The sequence below is a fragment of the Rhincodon typus genome, chromosome 37 (genome assembly GCF_021869965.1).
Source record: "Rhincodon typus isolate 14 chromosome 37, sRhiTyp1.1, whole genome shotgun sequence".
NCBI lineage: Eukaryota > Metazoa > Chordata > Chondrichthyes > Orectolobiformes > Rhincodontidae > Rhincodon > Rhincodon typus.
This window is the reverse complement of record NC_063368.1, coordinates 2677262-2703194: the sequence shown is the minus strand read 5'-3', so window position 1 is coordinate 2703194 and position 25933 is coordinate 2677262. Positions and strand designations below refer to the sequence as shown.

The 25933-nt window shown below is 43.7% G+C and overlaps 1 protein-coding gene across 7 annotated transcripts in view; it reads right to left on the bottom strand.

Moving 5' to 3' along the window:
• The window catches only part of serhl (serine hydrolase like), a 59878-nt gene that overhangs the window by 11080 nt on the left and 22865 nt on the right, over nt 1-25933 (bottom strand). For 4 of the 7 annotated variants that reach the window (XM_048617547.1, XM_048617549.1, XM_048617546.1 and 1 more), the window contains exons 7-12: nt 24141-24215; nt 22596-22699; nt 17941-18020; nt 11329-11363; nt 8563-8639; nt 4272-4365 (exon numbers count right to left, since the gene is read on the bottom strand). In XM_048617547.1, coding sequence (XP_048473504.1) covers nt 4272-4365; nt 8563-8639; nt 11329-11363; nt 17941-18020; nt 22596-22699; nt 24141-24215 — 465 coding nt within the window. Of the gene's footprint in view, nt 1-949; nt 2548-4271; nt 4366-8562; nt 8640-11328; nt 11364-17940; nt 18021-22595; nt 22700-24140; nt 24216-25933 lie in introns of those variants that run through there. The other 3 variants (XM_048617552.1, XM_048617550.1, XM_048617548.1) reach the window with 3 other exon arrangements.

The following is a 25933-nucleotide window of genomic DNA, read 5'->3' as shown; positions in this document are numbered from 1 at the left end:
GGACACCTCTACCAACAGAGGCATCCAACACTCTCCTCTCCTCCTCCTTCCTTTGAGGTGGCACATACAATTCAGTCGTGGCTCAGTTGATAGCTTTGGGGTTAGTAGGTTGCATGTTTAAACCTCACTTTAGAAACTGGAGGATGAATCAAAGCTGGCCTCACCAGAGAGTGCTGCATTGTTGGAGATACCATCTCTTGGGTAAGACATCAGATCGAGGCCCCATGGGTAAATGATGCCTTGAGAAATTGCAGGAAAGTTTTCTCTCCCTCCCCCAAAGCCCTGCTCAAGATTTGACCCTCAACCATTGCCACAAAATCATCTGACATTATTGCATTGAAGCTTGTGGGATCATGCTGTGCACAAACTGAATGCTGCATTTCCTGCGATGCAAGTATGACAACATTTTTAAAAGACCTCAATTGGCCATAAAGTGCTTCAAGATGTTCTGAGGTGGTGGAAACCAACCCTTAGTAATGGAAGTTCCCTCTTGCAATTTCTTGTTTGGGCAGGAGAAGATACCATCACAATGAGTGGGGGGAGGGGGGTTGTGTGTACTGGGATTGAACAGAGTGATCAACCCCTCCTCCCCAAAGATGCTGTTCTTGTGAATATACTCTCAGTCCCCACCACTCACAACAGGTAAGTCGATGACTAGGTGATTTGCCCAAAATGTTTGGGTGATTTGAACAGCAAATGTTACAAGTGATGATCAAACCTAGACAGTATAAAAATCTGGGAGTTCCCAGCGCCCTGACCGGAGGCCTTTGTTTGTGTACACTACAGTGGGGAGCACTGCTGCAGTGAACACATTCTACTCATTGCTCAGTTTAAGATGAGCACCAACATTTGGAACATGAGCTGCGAAATAAAAGGAATGTTGGCCTCGCCTGAAAGAATTAATACTTCCAGAAGTCCAAAAGGTTCAGAAGTTTCAGAACAGAAAATCTGGCTTTTTAAAATCAATATATTATTATAAGACAGGAAATAGACAGACTGAGAATATCTACTGCTTGCTTGAAAATACAATTTGAGTAAACTTGTTACTGGTAATTCAAACTTCTAATCTTATGACAATCATTGCCAAGGCAATGGACAGTCTTTAGGACAACCCGAGAACGTAGCAAACTTACACTGGAATGACATTCTTTTCTGTATTCCTTGGCATTCTGTGAGTAAACAAGGCCATTTTCCATAGCAATCGTACCCAACTCTCCCATAGTTGCCAAAGCTCCCTTTCCCTCTCCTGGGATGCACTGGAACATTTCCTACATTAACCGGGGCAGGAGGAATAAAAACTTGTTGATTTACTGTCTCTCGAAGTTCTCCCGCTATTCTCAGAGATAGTGACTTGCTGTTGGTCTGGGGCGTTCCAGAGGCAGCGAGAATATCATTCAGTCTCTTGCCCAGCTACCCTCACTTTGTTACAGGGTTCCAGGACACAGACCTGACAATCAAAGACTCTCCTCTGAACTGCTAAGAGGAATTCTTAGGCAAGGCTGGGGCTGGGATGTGTGGAAAACAGTGACATGGATTAATTAGGCCAAAGGCCTGTTTGTATCCTATAACATTCTACATTAAAAACAACTAATACTTTATAGGACTAAGAAATTGGCACTTTTAGACAAATCAGAAGTTTAGGTACTTTCAAGTCAACGCTTCAGGACTTGAGGCTAGGCCTTGTGGCTCAGAGAAAGGGACACTACCACTGTGCCACATGAGCCCAATCCAGAGCTTAAAATATTTTCTAACCAACCCGTTCACAGATGTTGTTACACAACTCTGGAGCAGGCAGGACTTGAACCTACGCCTTCTGGCCCAGAGGCAGGGACACTTCCAGCATGCCACTACAGCTCTGAGACAGATGTTTGCCTTAGTGCAGTTAATCCTGTAAAATGCCCTCAGAGGGTATTTGCCCAAAGAGTGATAGTGCATTTGTAATTCAAGTGATTGGCAAACTCTGCCCCAGCATCACTGAGATAGCCTTGGGAAATTCTACTGTCAAGGAGGGGCCTGTGGCTAATTCACCTGATTTAAATGTTTTAAGATTTCAATTTTCTAACCTGTGAACAGAAACTCAAAATTCCAAACCATTCAATGATATTTTCCAGCAATTTATCCTTCTGCAATTAAACCTGCCGTGATGTCTGTTATTCCTACAGCCTTCCAGTTAGTCAGCAATAAATCTTCACAAATCAATTCAAGCCATTAATATTTCCTATTAAAATATTGTTAAACGGGTTATTGACTGGTCAGGCCCAGGCATACTCCTAGAGAACTGGTATCTCTGGTCTTGAGTGTTGGATAAAGACAGCCTTCTTCTGTCCTGGGAAGGTGCTTCCCCTCCAAGATGGGCCAGGCACAGGCTGCCCACTTTCTACCCTCATAGTTTGGATTTGGCGTCCATCTGGAGAAACTTGGTGATGATTCCCACGACCCGTTCTGGATCATTCAAATGGACGTGGTGACTTCCCTCTACTTTCTCCATTCGGAACTACGGAGAAGGAAGAGCAAGGAACTAGTAGGTGAGGACAGCAGATTTGGATACTGGATTATTGGGAGAAAAGATGAAAGAGTGTTACACAGAAACACGGAAAGAGGCTACAGTTGAACTGGGAAACATTTGACAGGCTGAATGGCCTTTCTGTGCTGTACTATAGAGTTCTACAGCACAGAAACAGACCCTTCAGTTCAACTCGTCCATGCAAACCAGATATCCTAAATTAATCTAGTCCCAATTGACAGCATTTGGCCCATAGCCTTCTAACCCTTCCTATTCATGTGCCCACCCAAATGCCTTTTAAATATTATAATAGTACTAGCCTCCACCACTTCTTCTGGCGATTCATTCCATACACACACCATCCTCTGCGAGGAAAAGTTGACCCTTAGGTCCCTTTTAAATCTTTCCCCTCTCACCTTAAATCTATGCCCTCTAGTTTTGGACTCCCCCACCCAGGGAAAAAGACCTTGGCTATTCACTCTATCCATGCACTTTATGATTTTATAAACCTCTATAAGTTACCCCTCAGCCTCCAACGCTCCAGGGAAAATAATCCCAGCCTATTCAATCTCTCCCTATAGCTCAAACCCTTCAAGTGTGGCAACATCCTTGTAAATCTGAATTTGACCATCGGTAGAAGTGACTGGTCAGGAAAGGACCAAAAAAATTTGGTCAATGGAACCCAAAGGGTTAACGATAAGGAAGTGCCACTCCCAGAGATCAGTGACTTTCAGTATTCTGTTCTTGACAATATCCTGCTGTATCCGATTTAAGCTCAGATCATTTTCATCAAAATTCAAAGTGTGATGACATATTGGGCTCATACAATGAAGAGGCTGGCATGGAAAAAGCCAGAACTTGGAATTTTCAACTTTTTAAATTAAAAAGGTTCTTGCCCCCCTAATGGATGTGAAATGTAACTTACGCACATTAGTACTAACTGTGTATGTTTAATTAGGTATTTTTAACAGATAAACCACTTTAATTTAGGTCTGGTATCTTAATACATAAGAAGTACTTGCTTGTAAAGGCAAGATGACAAGGAATCAAGGCTAAAGAAACAAAATGGTCAAGTTAAACCTGCCCTCTCCTCTAAAAAGATGAAGTTAACAAGGATGATCCCAAAGCTGCTTACAAAACAATTTGTCCAAAACCTTGAACAGTCAAGATTACAGTGACACTGAGAAAACCCACACCTCAGTGAGATGTCCAAATTGAGAGATGGCCATACAGGGGAACAGAGAGAGACCATCACCTTGAGCAGTGCGGAGAGAGAACAGAGACAATGCTTTATCAAGGAGTGGCTTTGAAAGGTGTTGATAACACTATGTGTTTGATATCAGGAATTGTGTTGGTGGGAGTTCACAGAGGAGTTTGGGGTGATTTGCATTTAACCACAATGTATTTGTGCACAGAAATCAGACCCTGTGAGAAAGGGTCTCACTTCTGGAGTCCAACAGCAAAACAGCTAACAGTGCATTGCAATGAGGACAGAGCAACAGCCCCTGACATTCCTGTGCACAGTCTGAAGACTGCGTCCCAGTAACTTGTACACTTGCCCTACTTGCAGCATTTCTGCCGTAAAGTCTGTGATTTAACCAAAAATGGAAAAGCAGAAAACTAACACGGTCGAAAGATGTGCAACAAATGTCAGGCCTGGCATGAGCTGCGCTGTGTGAAGATCAGAGTGTTGCTGGACTGTGTCTTAGTTTGGAGGTGCCCTGATGGAAACCCTTGTTTCTTATGGGCCTGGACAAAGATGTGTTACCTCCTTCAGATGATTCCGGTATCCGTCCAGTATGAGACTAAACGGCGGCTTGTTCGTGTTCCATTTTTCTGTTGACCACAGTCCATCCTTAGCACTAAAAAGGTAAAAGCAAACATGGGTCACTGGGAGCTCCACTCCTGTTGCCCTGGAATTATCCTCCACATGGATCAACAGATCAGTCTCCACATCATCCTGGACATTGGCAGTGGGGAGTGACAGTGTCTGACCAGCAGGTCTTGGAGTTTCAGTGGAGGGCAGAGGGAATTGTAGACATGATGACTGAGGGGCAAAAATTGAGGTCACTCTTCCCATGATGGTAAATCAGCTGGGGTCCAGTTCTATGCAGCCTCCACCTACACTACTAGACCCCCTGTTGCCACTCCCCATATGTGAGACCAGCCCAACCAGACTGGGGACCAGCTCACCACGATCAGATTGACACACAAGCACATCCCAGGAAGAAAGGGTTTAGGAATGGGAAGTCCACAAAGGATTTTTTGGGTCCCCTCTCAGGTCCATTGAAACTAACTGTGCTGAACACAGCTGTGGTGCTTAACTGGCAAAGCCAACATGGAGCAGGAGTTGAATCTGGGGTGTTTCTGGTCTCAGCGCTGTCGCACAGCCCGAGGTGAATATATCGACAGAGCTGTGTGAAAGGGAAAAGGAGCTCTGATCAATATAAATTTAACCCTGACCCAATCCAACGTTTACTATCATTGACAACAAAGGTGCAGAGCTGGATGAACACAGCAGGCCAAGCAGCATCATAGGAGCAGGAAGGCTGCTCCTCGGATGCTGCTTGGCCTGCTGTGTTCATCCAGTTCTGTACCTTTGTTGTCTCAGATTCTCCAGCATCTGCAGTTCCTACTACCTCTTCACTATCATTGATTGAGCTCACTGTGTTGCTGATCTAGTGTGACCCTGGCCCTTTAAAAGGTAGTGGTTTCACCTAATTCCACAAACAATGCTAAGACACTGGAGCAGGAGCCCATTCAATCTATCAAGGCTTCTCCACCTTCAATGAGATCGTGGCTGAATTGATGATCCTCAACTCCACTTTCCTGCCTTTACCCCATAATCTTGGATTCCCTTCCTGATTAAAAATCTGTCTCTCTCAGCTTTGAATATCCTCCTGACTCAGCCTCGATAATCTTCCATAGGGAATTCCACAGATTCCCTACGTTCTGAGAGAAGAAATTCCTCCTCATCTGTCTTAAATGTGTAACCCTTTACTCTGAGATGTTGCCCTCAGGTCCTAGACTCTCCCACAAGATACCCAACAGCTTCTCCCCGCTGATAGGAGAGTCTAAAGCTACAAGGCATAGGTTTAAGGTGAGAGGGGAGAGATACAAGAAGGTCCAGAGGGCATTTTTTTCCACAGAGGGTGGTGAGTGTCTCGAGTGGGCCGCCAGAGGTAGTGATGGAGTTGAGTACAATTTTGTCATTTAAGAAATGCTTAGACAGGTACATGGATGGGATAGGTAGAGAGGGATATGGACCAAACGCAGGCAAATGGGACTAGATTAATTGCGAAAATGGGGCAGATTGTCAAATTGGGCCAAAGTGCTTGTTTCCATGCTATAAACATCTACGACTCTTGGGGAAACAACCCCTTTGCATTGACCCTGTCAAGTCCTTAAGAGTTGTGTGTGTTAGGTCACTTCTCATTCTTCTAAACTTCAATGAGGACAAGTCCAACCTACTCACCCTCTTTCCAAAAGATGCGTGATATCAGCCTAGTGGACCTTTTCTGAACTGTCCCCAATGTCAGTCTATTCCCCTTCAAAAAGAGGCCCAAACTGTTCACAGTATTCCAGCTGTGATCTGACTATTGCCTTGTACAGTTTTACGCAAAACCTTCCTACTTTTATACTCATGCTCATTGGGTAATGGTGCAGAGTTCAGACCAAGTGCTTCACTAGAGGTTGGGAACAGTAATCCCAGGCTCTTCTGCTTCTATCTCCTTGGCCAGGTCCCAAAACCCTTTGATGTCAGGTTGCATTTAGTGTCATCTCCAACTGAAACACTTTACAAAACTTGAGCAACTTCTCTCACCTGTTCCTTCCTCATGCAAACTACAAAATATTAAACTAAAAACCTGGCACTGTTTACTTTGGTTCACCTCACCTCATTCCCCACTCATTTAACATCAACTTTCCAGAGGTGAAGTTTTCAGAGGATTGTCCATCTTTGACTAGAATCTGGAATCTTCCCCTCATGCCCCGTCTCCCAGTCAATCTGCCTTGATAACAATCACACACAAAAAATAATCTACATTTCTATTTAACCTATTACAGCCAGTGCATTATAAAGCAATTTTGAAGGGTTAGCTTTTTGCAGTGTAGAAACATGCACCAAATTCTGTAGAGTGAGCTCCCACAACCTGCAACATGATAATGATCAGATATTCTACCTTTAATGGCATTGGCTGAAAGACTGGCCAGGACATAGGGGGATCTCTCCTGCTGTTCTTCAAAACAGTGCCACGGGAGCTTTTACATTCCATCCGAGAGAGCAAATGTGGAGATGGTACCACAAAAGGTTCACTAGATTGATCCCTGGAATGAGGGGGCTAGTTCTATGATGAGATGTTGAATAAATTGGGTCTCTGGTCCTGATTGTTTTTATTTATTCATGTGATGTAGGCATTGCTGTCCATTTACTGTTCACCTCTACTTGCCCTTCAGAAGGTGATGGTGAGCTACCTTCTTGAACTGCAGCAGTCCACCCACCGCACTGTCAAGGCGGTGGGGGGGGGGTTCCAGGATTTTGACCCAGCGGCAACAAAGGAACAGCAATATATTTCCAGTCAGGGCAGTGAGGGACCAGTTCCAAAGAAGAGTCATACCAGACTCGAAGCATTAACACTGTTTTTCTCCCCATGGATGTTGCCAAACCAGCTGATTTTCTCCCACATTCTCTGCTTATATTTTTGGTGAGTGGCGTGGAGGGGAACCTGGAGGTAGTGGTATTCCTATGTATTTGCTGCCTTTGTCCTTCTGGATCAAAGCGGTTATGGATTTGGAAGATGCTGTCTTAGGAGCGTTGGTGAATTTCCGCAGTGCACCTTGTAGATGAAACACATTACTGCCTTATACTTCACTGGGGGAGACAGTGAATTTTGGAGGTGTTAGGTAGGGTGCCAATCAAGCGGGGCTGCTTTCTCTTGGATAGTGTTGAGTTTTGAGTCTGGTTAGAGCTGCACCCATCCAGGCAATTGGACAAAATTCCATCACAGTCCCGACTTGTTCCTTGTAGATGGTGGACTGGCTGTGGGCAATCAGGAAGTGAATTACTCTGGAGTTTAGATATTTATAGGTTAAGTAAATGGGCAAAAAGTTGGCAAATGGAGTATCATGTGGGAAAATGAAAAGTTGTTCATTTAGGAAGGGAGAACAAAAGAACAGAATATTATTTAAATGGAGAAAAACTGCAGAAAGATGCAACACAAAGGAACATGGGGTTACTTGTGCATGAAACACAGAAAGCTAGCACAGAGCAGCAGCAGTTAATCAGAAAGGCTGATGGAATGTTGGCCCTTATTCATGGGGGTTGGAGTAGAAGAGTAGGGAAGTCTTATTGTAACTGTATAAGGTCCTGATGAGACCACTTCTGGAGTATTGTGAGCAGTTTTGGTCCGGTTACTTAAAGAAAGATATTATTTCATTGGAGACAGTTTAGAGATAGTTCACGTGGATGATGCTTGGAATGGAATGACTGTCTTATGAACAAACATTAAACAGGTTGGGACTCTACTCATTGGTGTTTGGAAGAATGAGGGCTGATCTCATACATATAGTACTCTTAAGGGAGAGTCTAGGACCAGAGGGCACAAAAAAAAGGGGTACCAATTTAAGACTGAGAAGAGGAGAAATTTCTTCTCTCAGAGGGTTGAGTGTCTTTGGAACTCCTTGCCACAGAAAGCTGTGGGGCACAGTCCTCGTGTATATTTAAGGCTGAGATAGATTCTTGATCAGTCAGGGAATCAAGGATTATGGGAAAGGGCAGGAAAGTGGACGTGCGGAATGTTGGATCAGCCATGGTCCTATTGAAAGGCGGAGCAGTCTCGACAGGCTGAACAGCCTACTCCTCTTCCTATATTCAATGTTTTTTTTTTGTGCAGCACTCAGCACTGAAAGCGTTGGCTTAAACTCTGTGTTCAAGTCCCTGGAGTGGGGTGCGAACCCACAACCTTCAGACTCACAGAAGCAAAAGTGCTATACACGAGTATGGTTGCCATCTGGAAAAACAGTTGACAGGGGGCAAGCGATAACAAGTAAATGGTACTTACATAATAAGGAGAACGGCAGCCGTGATATTCTTCTGAAACTCCAGACACTGTTCGATGGTGATCCTTATAGGAGTGGCCTGGTGAGATTGAACAAAAACACAAGATGGAGGTGTTAACCTGTGCTTTGTCTGACTGCTTCTCGCTTGGAGTCTGCTCTTCAGCTTGGACACAGCTCTCCTGGATTTTGTATGAGTGACAGTGGCTCAGCACAGATGGGAACAAGTAGCCTGCCACAACATCACAGGGTATTAGAATTTATTCTTCCATTGGATGTGTGGACATTGCTGGCAAGAATTTGTCATCTATCCCAAAATTCCCTCGAACTGAGTGTCTTACTGGGCCATTTCAGAGGCCAGCTAAGAGTTGACCCCATTGCTGTCGGTCTGGAGTCACGTGTAGGCCAGACCAGGTAAGGACGGCATCATTCCCTGCCTGATGGGTTTCAAAACAATCAATCAATGATGGTTGTCATGATGACCATCACGGAGGCTAGTTTTCAATTCCAGATTTATTCGTTGGATTCAAATTCCACCACTTGTCATGGCAGATTTGAACCTATGTCCCTAGAACATTAGCCTGGGCCTCTGCACGAGCAGCCCAGTCTCATTATCATTTCTCTACCATCTCTATCTCCCTCCAGTCCTCTTCCTGATGTTAGGCAGCCTGCCATGGAAAGTTAGATTAAGGTAAAGCAACAAAGTAAATTCTTGGTCCCAGTACACAAGGGTTGAGTGCAAAGCTGGGAGAGGTTCGTCCACCAATCTTGTGTAGCACATGAACAGCAGTGATTCAAGAAGTCAGCTCACTACCACCACCTTCTCAAGGGAAACTTTGGACGGGCAAGAAATGTTGGGTCCAGCCAGAAATGCTCCTGTCCCACAGTGAATTAAAAAAAATGGTCAGAGGAAGACCCTAGAGGAAGGTCTGCAACCGTCACTCTTTTTCTTCAAGATAGAGATAAATGAGGAAATTAAACACCCGTTAGCTTAAAGTTTGTTTGGAAAAATCTGTTACTAAGGACAGTGTGACTGAGCACTTGGAGAAACATGAACTGATCAGAGTGAGAAAGAGCCAGTGAGCAGTGGTTTTTAATGGGCTTATCACATTCAATACTCCTGGCTGTATTCATCTTTCAGGACTTTCAGAGGCATTTTATTGGATTCCATGTAACAGATTCAATAACAGGGAGAGTAGGTGGTATGCAGCTTAAACATAATGAGACTGTGAAATGAAAAGGAAGAAGATAGAGGTTTACTGGAAGAAGGCAGGAGGGTGGCACCAGGTGAAATGGCTCATTTGGGGAGCCATTGTGGACATGAGGGGCTGAATGGCCTCCTCTGGAAGAGTCAGTGAATTAGTTGGCTCTCACAATAAAGAGCGAAGTCGGGTACTGAAAGTTAGCGTGACATTGACAGACAAAGGGATGGTCAAAAGTGGAAGAACATGAGAACTAGGAGGTGGAGTAAGTAATCCAGCCCCTCGAGCCTACTCCGCAATTTGGTACAATCATGGTAGATCTCATCTCAGCCTCAACTCCACTTTCCCGCCCGCTTTCCATAAGCCTTCAACCCATTATGAATTTAAAAAATGTTTCCTCTCTAAATTTATTTAGTATCACAGCATCCATTCCACAGATTCATACCCTTCAGAAAAGTAATTTCCCCTCATCTGTTTTAAATCTGCCATTCCTTAGCTTAAAACTGTGACCACCCGGCTCTAGTTTGCCCCACAAGTGGAAATGTCCACTCTACATCTACTTTATCAGTCCCCTTTAGCATCTTATAGATCTCAATTATTAACAGAGTCATACAGCATGGAAACAGACCCTTTGGTCCAACTCATCCATGCCGAACAGGTATCCTAAACTGAATTAGTCCCATTTGCCTGCATTTGGTTCATGTCCCTCTAATCCGTTCCTATCCACATACCTGTCCAAATGTCTTTTAAATATTGTAATTATATCCACCTCTACCACTTCAATCCATACAAGCACCACCCTGTGAGAGAAAATGTTGCCCCTCAGGTCCCTTTTAAATCCTTCCCCTCTCACCTTAAATCTATTCACCTCTCATAATTCTAAACTCTAATGAGTACATTCCTAAACTGGAATTAACTGAGTGAACTTTCTCTGAACTGGCTCTAATGCAACCGCATCCTTAACTAATCGAAGTCAGTGTGGGGAGACCTGAGATGTTCTAACTGGATCCAAGTCAGAATCATAAGGGTATATTCTAAATGGTGGGAAGCTGAGAATGGTGCTGGAGGAGGGAGGGGGCGGAAGGGAGAGAGCGCGAGCAGGAAAGAGAGAAAGACAGACACATACAGAGTGTCAAAGTTCAAGTACAAAAGTCACAAATCCAGAGAACACAAACAACATTCAAAAGGTTAATGGAATATTTGCCTTTTTCTCAAAGTGGGAGTGTAGAATACCAAATGATGGGAGTTATACAACTCCTGTGCAGAGTTTTGGTTAGTCCTAAATCGGGAGCTAATGCCTTCAGATCTGGGCACCATTTGTTAAGTCTCAAGAGAGAATGCAGTGCAGTCATTAGATTGACCTGAAGTGAAAAGTATTGCAATGCAAGGATAAGCTGGTACAGATTAGGTTAAGGAGTGATCTCATTGGGGTGTTTGTGATTATTAAAAGATTTGGTAGAGTACTTAGAAATGAACAGAATAAGTGAACCTAGGTTTAAAATTAACACTAGACCTTTCTGGGAGGATGTCACAACTATCACCTTCAGTAAAATTTAAAGAAAAACTCACCAGGTTAATTCTCAAATCGCGGCTGAAGACAAGACCTTAAAAAAAAATATATACACAATCAGAAGCATTAAAAAAGTACCTTTCTCAATCCCTCTGCTCGTAAACAGATGCCCCTGTTAATGTTCATGTGTCTCACTATCAGAAATCTGTTAGAGTCTAAAACAATTGCGTCGTAGAGATCCTTCAGGACTGCAAAGTCGTTTTCCAAGGTGAGAACTTGCATTCAGATATCACGTCTTTACACGAAACACTTCTAAAGTATTATAGTTCTTGTAATGTACGAAACATGGCACACCATTTTGTACAGCAAGATCCCACAAATAGCAATGTGATAAATGACCAGGTCAGTGATGATGGTTGATGCAGGACTTGGAGACTGAGGAGAAACTCATTCGTGAGACATTATTGGCCACCCAATAATTGCCCTCGAAGGCAGAAGTGAGTCATCCTTTTTACAGGCTTGTCAGGCCACTTCTGAAAGCAGCTAAGAGTCAACCATGCTGCTGTGGGCCTGGAGTCATATAGACAGATTGGGTCAGAATATCTTCCTCTGCAAGTCATTCATGAATCAGAATAGCTTGTGCAACATTCAGGCAATTTCATACTCAGCAGTACAGATGTTTTCACCATTTCATTCCCCCTTTAAATACTGGAATTTAAACTCAATCTTCACCATCCGAGGGCAGGCCTCTGGATTACTAGACCAAGAACATAACCACTGTGCTATTGTTTCCCTTTGTGATGAACATTGGGTGCGGGCCTTTTTACATTCACCTAAAGCCGAAGGCAACAAATAAGTGTCTAATTGGGATCCCTTCAAAACTAACAAGTGAAGTTATCACCCTTTTCTTTCTGGTTTTTAAACCACCTTTGTAAAGAGCGAGGCTGTGGCTAGAGATGAGCTATGAGGTGATAGTGAGCAGAAGCGGCAGGTTCCAGAACATCACAAGCACTGAAGTGTTGCAAGACTGTGCTATTTGGGCTGCTCCCTGGGCCACACACTGAGGCAAACATCGTTTGAGGCGAAGGACCATCAACTCGGTGAAAGACACGCTTTGGTCTGCCCGAAACTTGTTGGTCTTGTACGGCTGACCCCGACTGAGTGTTACAGACTGACACATTCCAGGGGGTCCAGGGTTACGTGCTGAGGGACACAGCAATGCTTGGAGCAGCTGCTGCCAACGCACAGTGGGGAAAGACCACTGTTGGAAGTCTTCCTGCTGAAGCTATACGGGGATCCATTCGATTATCGGATGCTGCCGGTGCCTCATAATGTATGTGAATGTAGTCTTGTACAAAGGAGAGTTGCCTTTGGTTTGTATGGATAGTATCAAACTCAAATGTTTGTTTGTTCCTTGACATACCATATACAGAACCAAAATGTGTTTGTAACTATGTATATAAAGATTTTTTTATGAATAAAGTATATCTTTGAAATTTAAGAATAAAATCATAAGCAGACTACAGCACTGGCTCCCCATTACCTGAGCAGTGGGTGGCACAGAGCAGGCTGCGTTAAACACATGTACCACCAAGTTCTAGAACTGCTTCTTCCCTGCCGTTATTAGACTTTTGAATGGACCTCTCAAATTTCAAATCTAATGCTGATCTTGCTTTTTGGTGCACCTTCTCTGCAGCCGTAACACTTTATTCCTCGCTCTTTCACCCTGTGATCTTTGTATGGTATGATCTGCCTGTACCACACGCAAAACAAAACTTTTCACTGTACCTAGGTACGTGTGACAAAAATAAATCAAATCAAAATCTAATCTACTCAATATTCATGATTTTCCAGAATAAACTATGCAAAATATCTACACATTCAGAACTGGTCTAGGCTGCGTGGCCTCCTTCTGTGCCGTAACAATTCCATGATCGAAATCTTACATCTGTCTGTGCAACCTTACATTAAAAAATTTATCTTCTACTGTCACGTTTTTCCCTGCCTTTGTTACCTTTTCCCATTACAAATACAGGCTGTATTTGTAATACAGGATCGGTGCTTAGGTCCCAGCTACTCTCAATCTACGTCAATAACTTGAAATATATTTAATTGAAGTTTCAATTTCCAAATTTGCAAATAACTAGGTGGAAGGGCATTTTAAAGGAATTTGGACAGGCTACCTGAGGGGGCAAAATTTGGCAGACAGAATGCAATGTGAAGAAATGAGGGGTTATCCATTTTCGTAAGAAAAGCAAAAGGGTGAGAGCTTGGGAAATGTTGAACGTCAAAGGGCTGGGTATCTTTGTTCATGCTTTAGTAACAATTAAGTAAACAATTAAGAAGGCAAATGGTATGTTGGCCTCTATTGTGAGAGGATTTGAATACAGGAATAAAAATATGTTGCTGTAATTATATAGATCTTTGGTGAAACTACAAAGTACTGTGTACAGTTTATGTTATTGTTGGTGTCACTGGCTGACCCAGCATTTATATCCGTCCCTAGTTGCCCTTGAGAAGGTGGTAGTGAGCTGTGTTCTTGAACCACTGCAGTCAATGTTCTGTAGGTAGATCCACAATGCCCTTAGGGAGGGAATTCCAGTATTTTTACCCAGTGACACTGAAGGAATGGCGATATATTTCCAAGTCAGGATAGTGAGTGGCTTGGAGGGGAACTTGCAGGTGATGGCATTCCCATATATCTGCCGCCCATGTCCTTCTAGATGGTAGTGGTGATGGGTTTCCAAAGTGCTGGTAAGTTACTGTATCTTGTAGATGGTACACACTGCTCCTACTGAGAGCTGGTGCTGGAGGGAGTGGATGTTTATGGATGAGGTGCCAATGAAGTAGCTGCTTTGTCCTGGCTGGTGTCAAGCTTCTTGAGTGTTGATGGAGCTGGACTGATCAGGGAATGTGGGGAGTATTCCATCACACTCCTGACTTGTGGGAATACATGGATTGTGCAGGGAAATGGTGTAGAAGATCAGCCATGATTTGATTGGAAAGCACAGCAGGCTCAAAAGGGCTGAACAACCTACTTCTGTCCCTACTTCATATGTCAGAGTCATGCAGCACAGAAACAGGCTCTTCGGTCCACCATGTCTACGCTGACCAATATCACCAAACTATTCTAATCCTATTTACCGCTACTTGCTTCATAGCCTGTGGCCTGGCAATTTAAATCGTCATTCAAATGCTTCTTAAATGTTGCGAGAGTACCGGTCTCCACCACCCTCTCAGGCATTCCATATTTCTACCATCACTATTGCACAGGCAGCGCTGGTGGTACTGCTCCAGTGCCTTGAGGTATCTGCTGTAGACAGTCCTCGTCTCAGAGCCATAAAAGGAGGACAGGAACCATGATCTTGGTGTTGGATCTGATGTTGACAAACAGCAGGCTGGAAGAACACCGCAAGCCAGGCAGCATCTGGAGGAAAGAAGCAGTCAACATTTCAGTTATTATCCTTCTTCAGGACTGTTCTTGTAGCCTCCTGTTTGTCTACCTTGGATTCCAGCATCCGCAGTTTCCTTTGTCTCATGGATCTAATGTTGTTGTTCTCAAACACCCTTTTCCTCACGTGGCCAAAGGCTGTGCTAGCACACTGGAGGCAATGCTGGATCTCTTCATCAATAGCTGCTTTGGTCGATGGTACACTTCTGAGGTATTGAAAGTGGTCAACGTTCTCCAAGGGCTTCCCCTTGGCCTTGACAATCGTGGGTTTGCTCCACAATGCCAAGCCAGGTTAATGAAGGACCTTCGTCTTGCAGATGTTCAGGGTGAGACCCATGCTCTCATATGCTTCTGTAAAGGTGCTGACGATGGTCTGGAGCACATCCTTGGATAATGCGCATACACAAGCATCATCCACGAACTGCAGCTCGATGACACTGGCTGGGGGGATTTTGGTTTTGACTTGAAGGCAGCGGAGGGTGAATAATTTCCCACAGGTTCTGTACGTTAGCTCCACTCCAGCGAGGAGCTTGTTAGTGATGAGGTGAAGCATTGCAACGAGGTAGATCCAGAACAGTTTTGTGGCGATGACACAGCCCTGCTTGACACCAGTCTGAATGGGGAATGGGTCAGCAGTGGAGCCATTTGTAATTACCATGGCTTCCATGTCATCATGGAGCAGGCGAAGGATGGTGACAAACTTCATGGTGCAATCAAAGTGGAGAAGGACGTTTCTCCACAACGCTTCCGAATCAATGATGTCATAAGTTGTTGTAAGGTCGCAGATGGCCATGTAGAGGGGTAGGTTCTTTTCTCTGCATGTCTCCTGCAGCTGTCCTGTGGTGAAAATCATGTCTGTTGTGCCCCTCCATGGCTGAAAGCCACACTGTGAATCCAGGAAGAATTCCTCAGCCGCAGGGAGGAGACGGATGAGGAGGATTTTGGCAATGGCTTTTCCAACTGTTGTCAGCAGGGACATTCCTCTGTAGTTACCCCAGTTGAACTTGCTACCTTTTTCAAAAATCCTCACGATGGTGACATCTCGGAGCTTTCCCAGGATGCTCGCCTTTTTCCAGATAAGGCAGACATAGGTTAGCAGCTGCAGCAGGAGCTATTTCCCTCCACACTTCAATGCCTCAACAGGAATACCCTCTGTTCCAGCTGCCTTGGGATTCTTAAGCTGGCAGACGCCCTTTTCTATTTTGTGCAACACTGGGGTATTGGGGAGCTCATGGCGTGTAGAATGTTGGGGGATGCGTTTAAGACGACTCAGATCAACGAGAGCCCTGGTTGAGGAGGTCTCTGAAGTGCATTTTTGATGGCTTCTTTATCATTGATAGGAGTCATAAGAGTCTAGTTGTGGACCAGGTTACCGCTATATTTCTGCTGCCCTCTGAGGAACAATGTTTTCACCCAGATCTCCTCTAAACTACTTACTCCTCACCCGAAACTTGTGCCTTTGGTCTTGGACATGGGGAAAGATGCTCCACTCTGCCCATGCCTCTCATAATTTTGTATATCTCAATCTGATCCACCCTCAGTCCCCTCTGCTCCAAGGAAAACGAACTGAGTCTCTCCTCATAACGGAGACTTTCATCTCAGGAAATATCCTGATGCATCTCCTCTGCACCCTCTCCAGTGCAATTACATTCTTCCAATAGTGTGGTGACCCGAACTGCACATAGTATTTCATCTGTGGCCTAACCAATGTTTTATAAAATTGCAACAAGACTTTCTCATTCCTGCATTCCATGCACCGGCTAATGAAGGCAAGTATCCCATATGCCTTCTTCGTCACCCTGTCTACCTGTGCTAACACCTTGAGGGATCTACGGACTTGCACACCAAGGTCCCTTTGTTCCTCAGTATTTCCCAGGGACCTACCATTCATTGTGTAAATCCTTCCCTTCTTAGACCTCCCAAAATGCATCACTTCATACTTTTCAGGATTAAATTCCATCTGCCATTGCTCTGCCCAATTTACCAGGTGATCAATATCAGACTGTAGTCCAAGACCATCCTCCTCATTATCAACAACACATCCAATTTTTATGTCATCTGCAAACTTATAATTATTCCTTCTACATTCACATCCAAGTTATTAATGTATATACAATCAGCAAGGGTCCCAGCACCGATCCCTGTGGTACACTGCTGGCCACAGGCTTCCAATCACAAAAACAATCCTCCATCATTTCCCTTTGCCTCCTTTCTGCAGCTGATTTTGGATCCAGTTTGCTTGTCTTAGGTCCCAAAAACTCTTACCTTTTGGACTAGCCTTTCACGTGGGACCATGTCAAAGGCCTTACAGAAGTCCATGTAAACCACATCAAGTACAATACCCTCATCAATATATTCAGTTACCTTTTAAAAAAAAACACGATGAAATTAGCCAGTCTCTCTCTAACAAATCTGTGCTGACTATCCCTGAATTTCCAAGTGTTGACTAATCTTGTCCCTCAGAAATTTTCTAATAATTTCCCCACCACTGACCTCAGACTAACTGGGTCTGTTATTACCTGGCCTACCCTGCCACTCTTCTTGAACAAAGGAACCACATGATCTACCTTCCAGATTCACCTTTGGCCAACAAGGTATTAAATACTTCCTCCAGGGCCCTAGCAATCTCCTTCCATTGTCCTTCAAGTTATTCTTGCTGCATTGATAATGAAAAAGTGGCTGTGAAAAACTGTAACACTGCAGATAGCCCTCTTTGTCATTTGTGGTGCTGCTTAGCTTCAGTTTCATATCTCCCAGCTCCTTAATAGTGCAGAAAGACTTCCATATTCTGACCTACTCCTACATCACTGCTCCTCAAATTGAAATGAAATAATAAATAACTGCATAAAAATGCAAGGACAAAAATGTAACATTTTAAATTTGAAGTCGCACCCACGCTTGTAATGGACAGAATTAATCTTAGTACATGTCAGCTCAGTGTTATTATTGTTGAGTTTCATGGAAGGTTTTTCTCTGCGAGGCGTAGCAAAGTTTCTTGCACTATCATCTCAATAGATCAACAGCAGGGCTGTGGGAATTGAGCAGGAGAATGGGACCAATTGGATTGCTCTACTGATGGCCGGCATTGACTCGATGGGCTGAAAGGACCATAATGACTCCAAGATTCCCATTATCACTACATATGGCACAAATGTCTGGCAGCTCAGGAATAAAACAGAAGTTTATAATCAACGACTCTCATTCTGCAGCCTGACTGTACCTTCAGCTACTTTGATGGCTCCCCGCTGAAGCAGAATCTTGCCACTTTCCTCCGAAACGGATTTATTTCCCAGCAGCAGTCTGAAGGGTAAGGGAAAGGGTTTAGCTGAAGGGAAATCTCAAGGTACAACAGAACACACGCTGTCAACACTAACAAAGAATGACATAAAAACGTGGCCAGTCTCCACCCGACAAGAAACTACTGTGGATGCTGGGGATTTGAAATAAAACAATGCTGGAAAAACTCTGCATGTCCAGCAGCTGTTGTGGAGACAAAGAGAGTTAACATGGAGCAGATGACCATTCATCCAAACTGATGACAGAACCTGTGAACAATGGAAGGGGTAGAGGGGATGTATTTAACTTTATGAAGGGGCAGGGGGGTGTTTAACTTTAGAAGCTCATCATTTAAACTCTCCTCGTCCTCCATCTGATCATGGAGCTTTCTTTTATTCTCCTTTCCACCATTCTCTGTAGCATTAACAGATAAATTGACATTTCACAATTAATTTAGTTTAGTTATAATCACACAAAGTATCTTCATTGATTAATCTAACATTACATTATTTTGCTCTGCTGTAACTAGTGTAGATTTTAATACTTTAACATCATGTGACACTGTTTAGCCTCATTTGGCAAAGCAGTGCACCCTGGGACTGTGAACAAAAAGTGAAGTTAATACTCAAATGTTTTAGAGACAATAGGCCCCACTTTAGCTCATTATCATTTTCAGAGAAATAAGATATAAACTGCAGATGCTGGAAATCTGAAACAAAAACAGAAATTGTTGGAGACTCTAAGCCTGGCAACATCTGTAGGGAGACAGCAGAGTTAACGTTGAATCTAATTCTCATTATTCTCTGCTTTCTCTCCACAGTTGCTGCCAGACCAGCTGAGTTTCTCCAGGAATTTCTGTTTTTGTTTTCTCCTTAACCTTCGCCCTGTAACCTTTGATCTCCTACCAATCAAGAACTTATCTATCTCTAATGTAAATATACTCAGTGATTGGGCCTCTACAGCCTTCAGCGGCAGCGTGTTCCACAGATTAACCACCCTCTGGCTGAAGAAATTCCTCCTCATCTCAGTTCTAAAGAGTCGTCTCTTCACTCAGAGGCTGTGCCTTTGGATCCTAGTCTCTCCTCCGAGTGGAAACATCTTCTCCACGTCCACTTGATCCAGGCCTCTCAGTATTCTGTAAGTTTCAATCAGATTTCCCTCATCCTTCTAAACTCCATCCATTGAGTACAGACCGCAAAGCCCGTCATCCCCAGAATCATTCTTATAAACCTCCTTGGACACAATCCAATGTCAGCACATCCTTCCTTAGAAAAAGGGCCCAAAACTGCTGACAATATTCCAAATACGGATTGACCAGAGTCTTGTACAGCCTCAGCAGTACATTTCTGCTCTTGTATTCTAACCCTCTTGAAAAGAATGCTAACATTGCATTTGCTCCTTAACTAGCAACTGAACCTGCATGTTAACCTTAAGAGAATCCTGAACCAGGACTCCCAAATCCCTTTGTGCTTCATATTTCTGAAGCTTTTTCCTTTTTAGAAAATAGTCTATGCCTCTATTCATCCTTTCAAAGTGCAAAACCTCACACTTTCCCACATTGTATTCCACCTGCCACTTCCTTGCCCAATCTCCTACCCTGTCCAAGTCCTTCTGCAGCCTCCTGCTTCCTCAACACTAACTGACACTCCGCCTATCATTGTGCCATCTGTAAGCTTAGTAACAATGCCCTCAGTTCCTTCATCCAGATCGTTAGTGAATAGTTGTGATTCCAACACGGATTCCTGCGGAACTCCACTCCACACTGGCTGCCATCCTGAAAAAGACCCCTTTATCTCTACTCTTTGCCGTCTACCAGTCAGCCAATGCTCTATCCATGCCAGTACCTTGCCCCTAACACCATCTTAACTCATTTAGCAACCCCCTGTGTAGTACCTTGTCAAAGTCTTCTGGAAACGCTCTGCATTGTCTAACCTGCTCGTTAGCTCTTTGAAGAATTCTAAGAATTTTGTCAGGTATGACCTCCCCTTGATGAAGCAGTGCTGACTTAGCCCTATTTTACCATGCACTTACAAGTACTCCACCATCTCATCCTTAATGATGGACTCTAAGATCTTACCAAAGACTGAGGTCAGGTTAACTGACCTATGGTTTCCCTTCTTCTGCCTCCTCCCCTTCTTAAACAGGGGTGTTACATTAGCTATTTTCCAGTCCTCTGGGACTGTCCCTAACTCCAGTGATTCCAGAAAGATCACCATCAATGCTTTTACAATCTCCTCAGGTATCTCCTTCAGAACCCTGGGGTGTAGTCCACTTGGTCTGGGTGATTTATCCACCTCAATACCTTTCAGCTTCCCCTGCAAATTCTCCTTAGTGATGGCCATTACAGTCACTTCTGCCCCCGACTCTCGAAGTTCTGGTATGTTGCTGGTGTCTTCCACTGTGAAAACTGATGCCAAGTACCTATTCAGTTCCTCTGCCATTTCTTTGTTGCCAGGTACTACTTCTCCAGCCTCTTCTTCCAACAGTCCAATGTCTATTCTTGCCGGTCTTTTTTTTTTTTTTTTTTTTTTTTTTTTTAAGATATCTAAAAAAAAAACCTCTTAGCAATCTCCTTTCATATTACATCTTCTCCCACCTTACTGCTTTTCTAGTTATCTTCTGCTGATGCGTTGGCAATGTTCCTCCCTTTAAGCCAGGAGGACTGGGTTCAAGTCCCACCTGACCCAGAGGACTGTTAAAACTTCTCTGGTCAGGTTGATTAAAAATATCAACATTTCCCCTTCCTAAATCTTTCCTAAACAAATGGGTAAAGAAAATATTATAAACTATCCTTGTTTCTTAGCAAAGAGTCATTAAAGTAATAATGAGAAATCATAATAAACAGAATGAGGCAAATTGATAATTACATCTTCTAGAACCAATCAGGAAATAGTGGGAAGTGAACATATCCATTGCCCTTAAGAGCCAATTAGAAATTGATCATGGGTCTTTTAAATTAATTAGAAATGAGCCTCTCCTCAGCACAGCCAATCAGAACGTAATGATGTAAATAATCAAAGTGGTTTGGAAAGGGTTAATGAGGCTTATTGATTAGGTATGTGTATGCAGGCAACTGAGGATTGGTATTCATTTTGATAACTTAAATAAATTGGTGGACTTTGTGTAAACACACTTGTACCCATAGTGGTCTCATACTAGTCAGACCCCAAGTCTTACAATCAAAGTTAAACTGGATTTTGGAATCTTACAGTCCCTTTTTCACTTGCCCCAGCACCTTCTGTCTTTCTTGGCCAGAACCATAGAGGCAAAAGGGGTTGTGGTTGCCTAGAGAGCCCTGTGTTGCCTCTGAGAGATGGCCTGCTGCACCACACAACTGGGGCTGGGACAGAAATCATAGGCTATGGTACTACTCCTGGCTTGGACTCCTGGTCTCAACCTCCCAACCTCAGTTCGAGACTCTGCCCGTTGACCTGAGCATTGAAGTCCTGCCCTTCGACGTGAATACGGTGTCCTCACCCCCGAACCAACCACAACGGGTTTCCCCCGGAGCCCAAGCCCCAGTTAATTGGGTCCAGACGTGCTACCCTGTCCCAGGCTCTGTGCACCCTCAGGCAATTGACAAACCAGCAGAGAATGCCCCCAGGTCAGAAGTCATGGCTAGCGACAACAGCAAGTGCAGAAGAGACTCACTAGGATGGGTACAAGGATTTAGTTAGAAACAAGTTTACATAGTCCTTCTTGAAGTGAAGACAAAAAAAAGGAATATTTAATGTAGGGATTCAAAATTGTGAAGGGTATCAATTGAGTGAATAAAGAGGAACTGTTCCCACCGGCAGACGTGAGTGACCAGAGGATGCAAATTTATGGTTACTGGTGAAAGGAACAGTGGTGAGATGAGGGGAAGTTTGTTTTCACACAGCAATTGAAGCTGAGAAGGAACAACATGCAGGGTTATAGGGAGAATGTGAGGAGAATGGCAGTAGGTGTCTGACTCAGAGAGCTGGTGCAGACGCAATGGGCTGAGTGGCCTCTTTCCGTGCTGTATCAACTCAAACTCTGTGCTGTTTCAGTCTGGAATGCACCGCACTGGTGAATCTGCTTGTGCCAACAAATCTGAACTTCCTGAAGAAACAAGATTTAAACACGAGAACATGTCATTTAAAAGGACAAGATCGCTGTGCTAGTTCTATCTGGATATTATTCTGCTGGTGGGTGGAGTGTGAATATATTTTCCTGTCCTATTAAACCCACAAAAAATAATTAATACAGTTATAATAATTACAGTTCTAAAAAAGTGCATATCGGACTCAAAACTGTTTTTCTCTTTCCACAGATGCTGAAAACCTGCTGAGTTTCTCCAACACTGTTTTTATTTCAGATTTCCACCATCTGCAATACTGTTATTGCTTCAGCAGTTGTTGGTGGAATCTGACTGTGTGTAAATTGGCTGCTGTAAGCGGCCTGCAGTGCAATAGTGATTGCTTTTCAGAAATAATGTCAGGTTCTTGGAAATTTGGCATGCCCCAATGGTGTGGAAGGCACGATACATGAGTGCACATCCTCGCTCACTAGGACAGCATGCTGTACCAGATTTCAATCTGATCCAGTCTCAATCCCACCCGCAGAGTTTGTACCAACCTCTTTAGCGCTCCATCAGGTGTATACACTCGGGGTGAACCCTGCTCCTTCTCCAGCTTTATAAGCTCATTGATCGCTGTCTGAAGTTGTTGCTGGACAGCACTCTGCAATTAAAAGCATTAAAACAAAATACTTCAGTTCAGCACAGTCACCCTGAAATTGAAAAAAACATTAGCTCTCTGCTCCTTCTAAAAAAGTGGCACTGAATGCAAGAGAAATGGACATTAAAGGTGGGGAAGTTTTACTGCAGCCATGCAGGGCCTTGGTGAGACCACATCTGGAGTACAACGTATAGAGTACAATTAGTCTCTTTAAGAGGGATGTACGTGCATTTGAATCAATTCAAATAAGGTTCACTTGACTCATTGCTGGGATGAAGGGGTTATCTGATGGATGGTATGGGTCTGTACTAATTGGAGCTCCAAAGAATGCGAGGTGATCATATTGAAACATATAAGATCCTGACAGAATTTGTTAGGGTGGGTGCTGAGAGCATATTTCCCCTTGTGGGAGAGGCTAGAGCTCAGGAAGAGTTCAAGGAGATGAGGCATCGCTTGTAAGACCAAGATGAGAGGGATGTTTTTCTCAAAGTTGTGAATCTGTGGAATTTTCTTTCTCAGAAAGCGATGAAGGCTGGCTCAATGAATTTAGCCAAGGCAGAGTTAAACAGTCAAGGGAGTTAAGAGCTTGTCATAAGAGGAGGGGTGAGGACTCTGGATCTGTACTCAATAGCGTTTAGAAAGACGAGGGAAGGATCTGATTGAAACTTACAGAATACTGAGAAGCCTGGACAGAGTGGACGTGGAGAAGATGTTTCCACTAGTAAGAGAGACCCAAAGTCACAGTCTTACAGTGAAGGGACGACCCTTTAGATCTGAAATGAGAAGGAATTGTCTTCAGCTAGAAGGTGGTGAATTTGTACAACTCATTGCCACAGAAGGCTGTGGAGGCCAAGTCATCAAGTGTATTCAAGACACAGACAGTCAGGTTCTTGACTTGTGAGGGGATCAAGGGTTCCAGGGGAGAAGCTTGCAGAATGAGAAACATATCAGCCATGTTTGAATGGTGGGGCAGACTCAGTGGGCCAAATTGCCTAATTCTGCTTCTATATCTTATGGTTTTATGGGGTACACAGAAATGTGGAGTCAAGGCCACAATTGGATTACCTTGATCTTGTTGCATGATGGGGCAGACCCAAAGGGCTGAATGGCCTACTCCTGTTCCCAAGTCTTATGCCCTATATACACATCATACTCTCAGCTCCAAGACCAACAGCCACAGAATTCAGCGAGGCGGCCATATCTGGTTATTTCATAGCTCAGAACTCCAATAGCAATATCTAGGAATTGTTATGAACTTCCCCCATAGTGCTCAGCTGAGTCCATTGCTTAGGGAAGGGAAATCAATAAGCAATGTTCCTAGTCCAGACAACATTGACTTGACCTAGTCAGGAAGCCAAGTCTTTAGTACTCTCAGCTAGCCATAGGTACCAGCTTGCTGTCACCCTGCATGTATATTTATTTTTCAAAATTTAATAAAACTTACACTTGCAATTGGATAAAAGCCATATCCATCCAGCACAATCAGCTTATCCACCAACTCTGGGAATATTGAGCAAAACTATAAAAAGCAGCAGAGGTTCACCAGTCAGAGAGGAGTTTCGTTATTAAAAATATTGTGTACATGTATACTATTATGCAAATAGAGATAAAGTACACATTATCATCAATATATTAAAACTCTCACTTGCGGTCACGTTTCATTTGCTTCCTACATCACAATCTTTGATAAATGATTTTTGTCAAGACGAAGAGGCTAGAATATTTCTCCTTAAAGCAATGAAGGTTAAGAAGGAGGCTTGATAAAATAAAATTGGGTTTAAGAACATGAAGGGTTCTGAAGAGTGAATAAGGAGAAACTGTTCCCTCTAGTGGGAAAAGTCAGTAACTGAAGAAAAAGAAGCTAAAGTGATTGAGAAAAGAAAAACATTATTTAAAAGAAAATCAGAGTGAGTTGTTGTAATCTGGAACCTGCTGCCTGAGGGGACTGTGCAGCAAATTCAAAAGGAACTTTCAAAAGTGAATTGGATTGATCCTGGAAAGGGGAGGATCTGTTGGGGTCTGGGGAAAGGGCAGGCGAATGGGACTAATCGGTTAGCTCTGCCACCAACAGCAAACACAGAAATGACTGATTGAATGGCCTCCTTCTGTATCACTCTGTGATGTAAACTCTAGAAAAGCTCAGTGTTCACATTGCCTGTTGTAGTGTCAGGATCAGCTTCCTATCATTAGCTGCTGTTGCTACACTTTGCTCTGTACTGACAGAATTTATTAGGGAGCACCAAACAGTCTAAGCAAATCTCTAGCCCAAACATATGTCAAGGAGTTTTTAATGCAAGGCTAGGTTTGCCTGTCCCACTTTATCCACAAGTTGAAATAGCCTCTACTACACAGGCTGTTAGTCCCATTGTTAAATCAATGACCTTGCTTGCACTATCCAGAGAGTCTGTTGACACACGGTTTGCTTCCTGCATCACAATCTTTGATAAATTATTTTTGTCAACACTTCCAGTTACATGAAGAGACTAGAATATTTCTCCTTAAAGCAGTGAAGGTTAAGAAGGTTGACACACCCTTTGGTCCAACTCGTCCATGCCGACCAAGTGTCCCAAACTTAATAGTCTTATTTGCCTGCATTTGATCCATATCCCTCTAAATCTTCGACAATACTCATTTTGTCAACTGCCTTGCCTCAAGTAGATTGTTCTGTAAATGATTAAAGAGATGCACTTGCTCTTTCAGATCTGATTCATTCCCAGCCTTGCAGGCAATCTTAATAGGAGTCACACAGTTTTAACACTTGGAGGGAATGCTGGGGCAAAGCTCAACCCATGAACCCAACAGGGCACATTAACACCACTGAGATTCCCTAATTACCATTCTCTCAACACTACTGAAATTCCCCATGAATGGCACTCCATGGGGAGGCCTGTGAAAGTGAAGGGTGTCAGTGCCAGCAACAAAAGGACAATTACAAGATTAAATCATGGAAGATAAAAACTGACACACATCTCCTGCTGGAATGTGCCTTTGCAAAGGAAGCCTGGAGAGAGGTGCAGTGATTTTTGCCGAGGTTCGTTGCAAGACTCTGTGCTCTAGTCTGCTGCCAAGGACGCACACTGACACAAACATTGACTGCGCCTGGAGGACCATCAACTCAGTGAAAGACACTCTTTGGTCTGTCTGAAACTTGTTGGTCTTCCAGAGCAAGGAGTTGACCTCGACCGAGTGTTACAGACTAGCACATTCCAAGGTCCAGGACCATGTGCTGAGGGACGC